General features: G+C 36.4%; 1 protein-coding gene across 2 annotated transcripts in view; it reads right to left on the bottom strand.

Annotated features, from left to right (window-relative positions):
- Positions 1–1585: 1585 nt before the first annotated feature.
- LOC145997195 (uncharacterized) overlaps positions 1586–12512 on the bottom strand; it is an 83893-nt gene continuing 72966 nt past the window's right edge. For both annotated transcript variants that reach the window (XM_083133927.1, XM_083133928.1), the window contains exons 8-9: positions 11866–12052; positions 1586–3733 (exon numbers count right to left, since the gene is read on the bottom strand). In XM_083133927.1, coding sequence (XP_082990053.1) covers positions 2286–3733; positions 11866–12052 — 1635 coding nt within the window. In that variant the 3' untranslated portion in view covers positions 1586–2285. The remainder of the gene's footprint in view (positions 3734–11865; positions 12053–12512) is intronic.

Here is a 12512-nt window from a genome sequence, read left to right as displayed (position 1 = left end):
CACATGCAGGTTTGAGTCTCCTGGGGGGAAGCATAACAACATTTCTTGAGATTTCATCCTGTGTATGAGACCGTGGCACCCACCATTCTGAGGAAATGAGTAGCGTAACCTGGTCACGTAAACCTACGATGACGACTTGGGGTTCGTCGTGCTGACCACACGACACCCCATAACTGGTTGGATGATCTTCCACCTTGGGTGAGTGAGTTAGCCTGGCAGTTGGTAGGTAGGTCCCGGCCCTCAATGGGCTCTTATTGCACAGGTTATTATTATTATTAGAGAAAATCAATTATCAACAATTTGATTTTTTTTTGTAGTTTACGGTTATTACAAGCATAAGAAAACAGTTTTTCGTTGTGATGTTTCAGAACACACGCTCCCTTCATCAGACATTTATTTTTATTTTGACTAAAGATATAGTTACAACAATGGTTAGCAAATTTTTAAACAAAAAGAATCTGTTATATAATCGATGTTGTCAATGTTACATTGTTGTAATATAGCAATCTAACTGTGAAAAGAAGCAGTCTGTTTTATTTTTATTTCAGATAAAAATTTTTGATCACATTATTTTTTATTTAAAATTATGAATCCCAAATATCATCAGGTAATTCAAAGTGATCATTGTTTTCACAAAGTTTCTTGATGTTTTCTGTCTGATAAATGTTGAAAGTCTGGGAAGCTTCGTTCATTGCAGAAGAACACTGGAATAAATTAAATAATGAAAATGGTAACATAGATTGAGTATGGAGTTTTCTTTTTCACAAATGGAGTAAGCCACCATCTTTAAAATTTAAGGTAATAGAAAACATCAAGAAACTTTGTGAAAACAATGATGACTTTGAATTACCTGATGATATTTGGGATTCATAATTTTAAATAAAAAATAATGTGATCAAAAATTTTTATCTGAAATAAAAATAAAACAGACTGCTTCTTTTCACAGTTAGGTTGCTATATTACAACAATGTAACATTGACAACATCCATTATTTTTTTTTATTTTTGTTTAAAAAATTGCTAACCATTGTTATAACTGTATCTTTAGTCAAAATAAAAATAGATGTCTGATGAAGGGAGCGTGTGTTCTCCTGATACGTCACAACGAAAAACTGTTTTCTTATGCTTGTAATAACCGTAAACTACAAGAAAATAATTCAACAATGCAAACAATGCGTACATACAAGAAAAACTATTATAACAATCTGATGTTGGAATAATATGGAATGGTATACAATTACTAAAATTCGAATGATTTGACAATCAATTTAATGTAAAACAAACATTACATAATGGCTTCTTCTCTGACTTCATACAACAATATGTATACTGTATTATTCTCTTACAAGTATAGTAATTTGCTATACATAGTGTACAAAACAATTAATAAACCTAAAAAGTACAATACAAACTCACTTTACATCATCTACATTTAATGGCACTATGTCAAAAAGTTGTCCAACTCATACACAACATTTTTATACAATGTTTTTAGAAGAATGAAAATAAAACAAGGATGCTTGTAATAAATTAAGTAATGAATAACCCCTGACAATATGCATATTGTTACAAAAATTAAACAAATTTTTGCAGGGTTCAAAGTTAATAGAGTCTTCGAGTAGGTAAATACATTTTTCTTGCCTTGCATCTGTGAAAGACAAAACCATATGGTTTGAAAAGTTCATTTTTCAAAATGTCTATCTAGCCAAGTCATCCTAAAAGTAATATTAATAGCATTTCTGTAGTTGCTAATTTTGCACTAAATTATAAGATATTTATAGATATATCAGATTGATAAAATAATCAGTAATTTTAATGATATGCTTATATTGGCCAATACCAATAACCAATTAATCTGTCCCATCCCTATTAAACACTTATTCTATGATTTACTTCAAAAGTCATGAATATGTTTGTAATTTAAAAGACAATCATCACATAAGTCTTAATCAGAAATATGAGATGAATCTTAGCAAATGTACTGTATACAGAAAGAGATTACAGTGCTGTGTGACACAAAAACTAGTAGCTAGGTAACATTTTGGTGCCTTCCTAGTGGGAATTTTAGTTCTAGAGGGAGATGGCCTTTGTTCCTGACAACCTTTCTTTTGTATTTTGTATTATTTTGCCTGTGATTGTATCAGCTAATCGAAAATTGTTTGGATTCTAAATTGGTTGCCTTGGAATTTTGAGAATATTTGTTAGGAACTGGTTGGTTGGAAATTTCTTGGTGGTTCGAACTCATTCTCTTGTGAGTGACGAGAATATTCAGGAATAAGGTTATAACTATGCCTGGAAATTGGCAAAGCTCTCTCTTCTAGAATGTTCAGGTTCGGTGTTGAATCTTGCAAAGGAGTTCTGGAACTGATTTCTCGATGGTTGATCACTAACTGTATGCATCTGCAACCTATCTTGTGGCGGAGCGTTACTTGACAGGTATCCTCTGTTATCTATTGCATCTACTGAACATTGTCCATTGTATCTGTCTCCAAGCCTATTTTGTGACACCATGGACAAATTCAAATTTACTGGCTCTCTTGGACTCGATGTGCTAGCCATGGGTATGCAACTCTGGTAAAACCTAACATCTTCTGGTGCCAAGCCTATTCGAGTCAGGTAATATTTAATTTTCTCAGTGGTTAAGTTAACTTCAGACTGTAACCTAGAACAGTCACTTGGAAATTGTTCATTGGGCCTATTGTCACTACAACTTGCATATTCACTATGTTTATTTCCACGTGGTTCTTGGTTTACAGTCGTGCTAGACTTTTGTCTTGCATGCGAGGCACCAGGATGACATGTAGCAACTGGCTGTGAAGATCCAGATAAAATAGGCTGGGAGTTAATACTCTGCAGTAACTTGGAAAATTCTGTCAAACCAGATTGAACCAAGATATTTTTCACTCTCTCGTCAATTAACCTCTGCATTTTTGAAGCTGACTCGGCACTTCTCAGCAGCTGAGATTCTTTTTCTTCACTTTCCTTCCTCTCAGCCTCTTTCTGCTTCCACTCTAGGTACCTCCTCCCTCTGCCAATCACTGGATATTCCAAGGAGAGACGGGTGAATACAGCATCGGCGACTATGCCCAGTTCATCCATCAGAATTTTGCTCCAATCGATTTGATCTAACTTGTAGCACAACTGGTGTACCTTATTTCTGACGACATTCCGGGATTTCACCAGCTCGTAATCCAAGATGCACAAAAGCTTGTCTGCGATCTCATCTTCCAAGTTCACCACCATCCCGGGGCCTGGCATGTTCATCATGTACATTGGATGCACGTCCCTGAAAGGACTATTATAGCAAGGTGGGGGCAATGGCAGGAATTGATGAGGTTTATTCTGTACAGGTTTAGTCTGTACATGCACTGTCGCTTGTACATCTTTCGTATCTTTGCTCTTCCCTTTGCTAGGTTGCATGTTGCAGGCTTTGGGCTTTGTGTTATCAGAACTTGCTAACTCCTTGTTTGTGTGTGATGCAGCTGCAACCTGAAGAAGCGTTTTCTGTGTACCAGTCCACAATCGTCGTTCAAAGTATCCTACAACAAAGCTGTGTAATGCAAGAGGATACATATCTACTGGAACAGCCTTCAGGAGAATTAGCACTTGGTCATTTGGACGGGGCCTGCGTGTATATTCCCTGCCTACCTTCTTAAGAATGTGAGGCTCGGATGCTATGTACACAACCTTACGAATAGAGTAAATTCTTCGAATTGTCTTCACATTAAGAGGACCTGCAATACAAAATGATCTTAAATACAAGAAAAGAATATGCTTACGTCATCACTAGTAAAATTTTAATACTGGCATTGTTTACTGTAAATGGTATTTAATAATTAACTTTCAATGACATTTTGTTTTCTCATTTAATAATAGCAATTATAATCAAAATGATAGTTATGTGATGGGATAGGACATGTGTTAATTCTGATGTCTTCACACACAACTGTATGGACTGGTTCTGATACAAAGATTAACAGAAAAATGCTGTAAAAATTATTATCTATAACCTAAGAGATGAAGGTCAGTCAACATTGATTGCAACTCATGTCTTGTATAGTGAGGTTGTTGACAATTTTAGTCCAAGAAGAGATTTCTTCATTCTTGTTGAAGAGAGCAAAGTCAAATGGAGCTAGAACAGTGAATCCAAAGATTTGCAAATGTGCACTCTATGTATATGCTTGTGTTTGTGTGTGTGTGTGGCTTGGTATTGCCATGGAGACATGGTGTGCCTATTTCCCTTTTCGTATTCAGCACCAGAGTAGTCTCAGAGTTCTGAAGTAAGCTTCACTTAATGTTTGCTTTGCAGGAAGTCATTCGATGAGCACGATCCCTTCCATATCCCCCCCCCCCCCCCCAAACAAAAAATGGTAGCCATGTGCTTTCCTAGAGAAGGTTCTTTGGTCTAGGGCTACCATAATGTTTCCATCATTTTGATTGGCTTCTTAATTCAGGAAGTCAATAATGAAACCCCAACTTATCATTGCACACTGAGCTGTCTCTCCTGTGAATATCTGCAGGAGATGCACCTTCTATCAACAGGAACCACACAACCCATATTTGACTGACAATTGCCTTCTATTGTACACAAGATCATGCACAAAACTGACGTAATTCTACTCTCCTATTGTCCATGCCCTGCCTAGGCCTGTCATTTCTTGGCAATTCATGGAACATTGGGTTAAGAGTTTTCATACGAACTCATTCAGATATCAAATGATGGCCAAAGTTTCAATCAATATTGACTGATCCTCGAATTTTTCAATAGCACAGAACGTTTCATGTATTGATGAGAATGAACAGAAGCAGGGTGGCTATAAAAAACAGAAATGAAATTCCCTGACTTTTCCAGGGAAAAAATTATATTTTCCCCTGACAATTACAAAACTAAACTAAATCAATGTTTCTGCAAATGGAAATAACAAACTCATACAGATCTAGGTATGAATTGTGTTCCAAGAAATTGACTTCATTTCTCTATTCTCTCTAATTTGAATTCAAACTGCAAAATAGTAAATTTGGAAAATTATTACAATTCACAAGCTAGGGAGGAATTACGGCATTTTATCATACGCAGTCAGTTTTAAATAAAATATTTGATTATTTTTAAAGTTACGACTAAATGAGATTAGAATGAAAAGTGATTGATGAAGAAAGAAATTTTGTAATTTATCAATCTCCTTAGCCATTCTCAGTATTATATGTTGATATTTCCACTGAGGTTTGGAACCCTTTGCTTGCAAGAACCATGAGTGCAGACTCATTTTTCGATGCATAAACTTACTTTTCTTTTCTCTGTAAAGCAAACAACTTAACCCTTGCACATAAGTGAAACACCTGAATTGTACAAAAGAAAGTGTCATATTTCCATACATTATCAATGGGATTTCTCCTTCAGTACAGTATATCCAAGTGAAGTACTGTGAAACTGGCAACATGCAGTTATACCATTATTGCTGATGAAAAGGGTATGTAGATATTAGAAATTTATTGAAACCAATTTATAGAATTAGATTGTATAGGTGCCTGATTTAATTAATCAAATATTAAAACAGGAACACTCTGTTGATAACAGTTTCTGAAAGTTCTTATATGAGGGGCATCCAGAAAAAAGCTCCAATGGCACCTGTACGCGTCACTAGTCACCCACACATGTGGGCAGGCAGGAAGAAGTGGCATGTGGCTGTAATCTGGTGCAGTCGCAGTGCAGCCATTTTAGGACAGTTCTAGGTTAAAGATGGCTCTCATACAGTCTCCCACTGACTGCGAGGTACGTGTAGTAATCAGATTTTTGCACACTCAGATCCTGGCATAGAGCCACTAGCAATTTTGTGATGTGATGATGGTGCAGACAATTCAAGCAAAGCCAATAGAATGTGCACAACCCCATACAGGCTCTTTGCATCACTTCAAGTGAGAGATCTTGGACCATTCCCTGTACAGTCTGGCCTTGCATGTTCCGACTTCCATCTCCTTGTTCAGCTGAAAAGGTTTCTGGCAGGACAAGGATTTGACAGCTACACTGCAGTAGATAGTTCCAGTTTTTGCTGTCAGACACATATGCCATGAGCATACAAAATTTAGTCCCACGCTACGACAAATGCCAGAACAATGGTGGTGATTATGCTGAAAATTAGGTTATGAGTCACTGTTACTAATGCAATAAATTACTACTGATATACTTGTTTTATTTATGCCTAATTGGTAGAGACCTTGATTTTTGTCATTTTTTTCAAACTGGTGTATTTTTTATTTTACTTTTTTATATTTTTTTTTTTACTATTGGGAGTTATTTTTCCCAAATTAATTTTCATTTTAGCACATTTTCTGGAAATTACCCGAAATCATACCTTCATGGTGTTTTTACTGTTTCAAATTATAAGTCACATAGCCTACGCCTCTTTGTGAGAGTTTGATACCTTGGAAGTTATTTTCCTGTAGTTTACGGTTATTACAAGCATAAGAAAACAGTTTTTTAAAAAAATTACTAACCATTGTTATAACTGTATCTTTAGTCAAAATGAAAATAAATGTCTGATGAAAGGAGCGTGTGTTCTCCTGAAACGTCTCAAAGAAAAAACTGTTTTCTTATGCTTGTAATAACCGTAAACTACAGGAAAATAATTCTATCATGCAAGCAATGCGTACATACAAGAAAAACTTGGAAGTTAATTTGGGAAAGTTATTTTCCATACCCCCTTTTTAATTATAAGGAAAGGGAATTTTCCCCATATGTACTGAAGGGTGCAAAATGACCATAAGTGTCGACACACCCAAAAATGTTACATCAATCACTCTGACGTGACAGATATCGATATATTATGGCACCAAAAATTGGCATTATATTTTTTTGACTTTTTAGTGTTATGTTTCCCAAAAATTCGCATTTTTTCGAACATTTTTCTGTCAAATATACCAAAACTTATACTTCATACTTCCATTGTGCTTTTAAACTATTATTTTAAATTGTAGGTCACATGGTCTACATATTTTCGTGACAGTTTGAAATGTTGGAACCGATTTTTGAGGAAGTGCCATGAAGGCGAATAGCAGGTGGAGTAATGGCTACACACTTTCTTGATCACGGCCGAAGGTCAGGTGATGTAATCAGCACCGCACCCCTGGCCACATTTACATCCCAGTTTCTTCTACCCACTTGATACAACGCTGGGTGGGCACCGGAACCACTTGAACAGGTGGAAAAGATCCCGGTTCTCCCCCGCTGCTGAGGATCGAACCCAGGTCTCTCGCATGTTAGTCAGATGCCATAAAGAATGAGTTCCAATATTTCTCGCTCGACAAATGCCGATGTTACGACTTCCCTGTGACATAGGTGAGTACACGATCTCTGCCAAAACCGCACCACTTAGCTCGGCAATTCAAAATACTTTTCGCGCGACAAATACTGAAGATACAGCTTCCGTGTGACTGTAGATACACACTCGATCTCCTGTTAGAATCCTGCCACTTTGCTCTGTGATGCAAATTGTTCTGATAGAAGTTGGAAAAATCGTGGGAAATACATGATTTAACGTGGCTCACTGTCGGAATTATTCTATGTATAACATGGAATTGAGGTTGCCAATTTTTTATAATGTTTACCAATGCAGATTTATGTTTCACTTTTTCGTGATACTATTCAATATATATCCCGTTTTGTTGGATTCTTCTTGATATCTAAAAATAGTGCAATGTCATTGTAAACTTATGCTAACTTGTGCGAAACCAGTATTACACCAGGATAATGAAAGAAAACCTTCGTATGCATTGCTACATTAAATATAGTTAAGTGAGCCACAAACTTAATAAAATTCCAGCAGCATATTTGCAGTCTAAAGCTGCTTATGCATGTGATTTTTGTTGGATGTTGCAGTCCGAAGACATCCAACAAAAATCAATCCATAAGAGTGCCATGCATGCGATTTCTGTCGCATGTTGTATTGAGACATTTTGTCGGGCGGCGATATTCGACAAAAATCGTATGTATCAATGGAGCCTAAAATGTTTATCCGACAAATGCTGTACCATGCTGTTCTGGTGCCGTGGTTGTGTTGTGCATAAACGGAGCCTAAAAGTTGAGGTCGAAACTTAGCAACAAGATTTCCTCGTCCCGTGCAGAGCTTCATAACGACATCTTAATAATAATAATAAAACAAATTCAATGAAGCTAAAATTCCCTGACATTTCCCAGACTTATTTTTCCCCTCAAATTCCCTGACTTTCCCCAGTCTTTCAGGTCTGTCACCAACCAGAGAAGTTCAAAACCACAATTGCTAGTTTTTCTTTTAAGGTGAACATATCTCCCATGGTCAAAATTTTGAGTCTGAGTTTGTGTTTAAGTCCTCTTTGTGCACAGTAAGGCTAATCGGGACTGGACCTACAGTTTAAAGTGGAATCCGAACCACTATGTGCCTCCACGGATATCAAACCTGGAACCTCTTGATTAAAAGGCGATGACGCTACCACTGCACCATCAGGGAGGCATCAAAATTTTGAATTTATCAAAGTAAATATTGGAATTTATAGATTGAAATTTTACCGATTCCAACAATAGCTATTTGGTGTGCAATTGTGGTCAATTTTCATGCATCAGAAATTTGATTGAGTTTCTTCTGCTTTATTCGAACTTTCCTGAGCAGATGGATTACTATATATGATCCAGATAAAATTCAAGCATAATTCCAGGTTTTCAATGCGAATTCTCCAAAATTTCAAGGTGAAAAATGATGATAATTCTTATAATAGAATTTATGGACCACTCCCCCCCCCCCCTTTCATCTTGAGATGACAAAAACTGACAATTCATGTAATACTAAGTGACAATAAGCAGTATTCTCCCTTACCTCCTTGCCTTCCAAAATAAGCAATCACTTCACATAAGTCACATAACACCAACAAAAAAAGTAATAATATAAACCTTCAATGGAACTAGAGAATGACAGCTAAAATAAAAAAATAAAAAGTACAAAAGTGCATTTTGAGTTAAAAATCGTCATTTTTCACATCTCTGAAGAAAGTTCATGCAGAATTTCTGGTTGGCTGACAAAATCTTTGTAATTGTCTGCATAACCAGATATGTTAAAGCCAGGAAAATTTCAACGTATTTGTTGTCCCCTCAGCTGCCAAAATCTTCACATGCCTCCCCTCAATCATGTGACCGTGAAAAATCAACACCAAATCTCTTCCTGTGTTTATTTACTGTTGGTACACATACAAGTAATGAAAATATAATGTGTGATTAATATAGGTAATGTACAATATTTTAATGTCTATAAGCTACTGTCAATTCACTCAGCAATATGACATTCATGAAGAAAGGATAAATAAAGGCAGTAAGAGAGCCTGGATAATAGACGTAAATAACAGGCACTATGCAATGTTTAGCAAAGACCGTGGGATGTATGAGCTTGCTTGACTTCACACTGTTTATTGAATCTCGGAAGATACCATATTTACACGTATATAATGCACACCCTGGTTTTTGATGGAGAAAAGCGACAATTATATCTCGTACATAGTGTGCAGTACAATCCAGGTTCTAGAAATGGCTTTTTTAGTTGTAGGTCATAAAGCTGATGCTATGCCGATCAAGAGTGAATGACATATGCCTATTCAATGAGTTACCTGTTACTCGTCGACCAAGGACAATATCCTCTTGAGTATACAATAAATCACCAACTCATGCCACCTCTCCCCCCACTATGTTTAGCTACCCAAAGCTTTCACTCTTTAACCACCTTGTTCATTCTCTAATACATAGTATGTACCTAGAAAGCGAGATCAAAATTACATTATGGATTTGCAGCATTCAGGAAGTTATTTTCTATTATTTCTTGCGCAACAAATACCACTGATACATATCCTGTGTGACAGGAGGTGCATGCTCAAATTCTGCCAAAATGGCGCTGCTTAACTTGGTGTTGCAGAACATTATATTACAAAGTGAAAAATCATGGGAAATGACCTTTAAACTTTTATACATGGTTTTGCTCATTCCTTCTTTACTTTTTCAAAAAAAAAATATAAAAAAATAAAAATATGCTTCTTTCATGACTAACGTAACATTTATAAGAGGCACATTCAAGACCCTCAAACAAGCAGTTAGTAGAAGCACAAGATTTCTTCCATTAAGGAATTTACACACTCCACATATGTCACATTATTTGACTAGTAATATATGTTAATTATTATTTTCTTTTTTCTTATCTTTTCTTTCATCCAAAGTACCATTAAAATCAGAACATTCCTTCATTTTGTCATGAAATTATTCCAACTGCATTGCACATTAGTGTCGCCATCTTGAATGGAATGATGTTGCCATATTCAGAAACTGTACAATTTACACTTTACAATGATATATAACATGATAGAGTTTCATAAATATGAAAAATCAATGCAAGTGACCCAAACATGGAAAATGACCCTGTACGACTTCATGTTGCCTGTCCAAATTCCGTGCATAATACGCACCACAATTTTTATGGGCAAACATTTTGGAAAAAAGTGTGCATTATACTGTACATGAGCAAATACAGTATTTGGAAACTGTAAGTTTCCAAACATTATTCAATCCTTATGATCCAAATAGAGTGAGGTGTTATGAAGTTTTTCTGGATTCTCAATTTTTCCTGCATTTTAAGGTTTCTTCATCTTGGTCCCCTGAAAAATGAGGTTCCACTGTTCAAGCGGCTCCGGCACCCACCCAGCGTCGTATAAAGTGAGTACCTGTAGGAAACTCTGAGGGGTAAAAGCCACCAGGGGCTTGGTGCTGATCACATCACCCCCAGCTCGGCCGAGATCAAGAAAATGTGGGGCCCTAACCCATACACACCTTCATGGCATGGTGCAAAGCAGGGGAGCACTTTACTTTTTTTACTGTCTTTACTTTCTAAAAGAGCATTTATAACGTCTACTTATGTCAAATGTGAGGAAGTAAAACTGTAAGATTCCCTGGTTTAATGGTATCTGGCAGTACAGAACTGCATGCAGAAAATTTATGGACAGATATGGTCCAAAAAAAAGCTCTTACAACATGAAATTCAAGTTCTTGGCAAATGTCTTCAAATTCAATGGTCGAGAGGAAAGTCTGGTGTTTTATTTTAATGAGAAAGTAAATAAAAAATACATTATTTCTACAGTTAGATTTATTGAGTTGGCACTTTAAGTCCACTTTATGCACAGTAAGGCTAATCAGGACTGGACCTACAGTTTAAAGTGGGATCCGGAACCAGTATGTGCGTCCACCGGGTATTGAACTTGAGACCCCTTGATTACAAGGCAATGACACAGGTACTAATCAATCAGAGAGGCCTACAGTTAGAAATATGTATACTTTTAATAATTTCCATCCCCTTGCAAATAGATATTGAATGAATGAGTGACGGGGAAGGAAGGGGGAGGAGAGAGAGAGAGAGAGAGAGAGAGAGAGAGGGAGAGGGAGAGAGAGAGGGAGAGGGAGAGAGAGAGAGAGGGAGAGAGAGAGATTTTTGTTATTTAGTGTTCCTTTTCTGTAATTTTTGTTTAATTGTGATGATGAGGATGAGTATTCATATGATGAAATTGATGAAGGGGCACTCACAAGAACAATCATGTAGAGGCTGATTCGAACCTGGAACCCTTGGAATTGAATGCTGTAGCATGTTGGGCTAACCACTTTCCCACTGAGGTCGGCAGCGAGAGCAAGATTGAGTGTGCGAAACCCCCATTTTACATTTCTCAGGGGACCATGGTGGGAGAAATAAAACACTTAAAATGCAGAAAAATGTAAATCCCAGGAACTAAAATCGATGTGCCACTGAATATATTATTATATGACACTTGACTGTTTCCTCACTCTAAGAAACACAACAGAAATCACAGTACTTACAATCTGGATGAATCACAGCAACAACTTCTTTATCTTCTTTTTTCAATTTACTCTCCAGTATAGCTTCAATGTTAGAAGATAGAGCACAGAAGAATTGGCAATTCCGTGCACCATTTTTTTCTGCATTTGTCATAGCATCCATCACAGCAGGCGCTGCAACATCAAAACCAAAGACCTGTTTGCATTTCTGTTACAAAGAGAAAAGACAGAATGTTTCAACATTTGACTCTTTATTTAAACTGTTGTGCAGGATAATAAGTCCAGTACCTTGCTTTCTCTGATACATTCAAATTATTAAATAAAAACACAAGTTTTATTTACATGTGGTTCAACCCTGAAGAAAAGTCCAGCAACAGATTTGAAACTTTGGTGTTAGAAAGGAACACTTTAAACCACACACAAGTGAAATCTGTGGTTTTATTTAATAAATTTGCAAGTTGTGGTTATGTGAAGCTTTACAAAGTTACTGGTACATTCAAGCTTTGATATCCTTACAAAAGTTAGGAAGGGAGGTTTTTTTTTAAATAACCACCTTTGGAATGAATAATATGCTTCTTGTAAAAAAGTTTCTCGACAATTTTTTTTCAAATCTACTTTATATAAAATCTCATGTGTGTGTGTCAGAAGTAAATTATTTTTCTAAGTTA

This window comes from Lepisma saccharinum, chromosome 13, assembly GCF_977018435.1.
Source record: "Lepisma saccharinum chromosome 13, izLepSacc3.1, whole genome shotgun sequence".
NCBI lineage: Eukaryota > Metazoa > Arthropoda > Insecta > Zygentoma > Lepismatidae > Lepisma > Lepisma saccharinum.
Note: the sequence above shows the minus strand (reverse complement) of the source record. Positions and strands in the feature narration are given on the sequence as shown.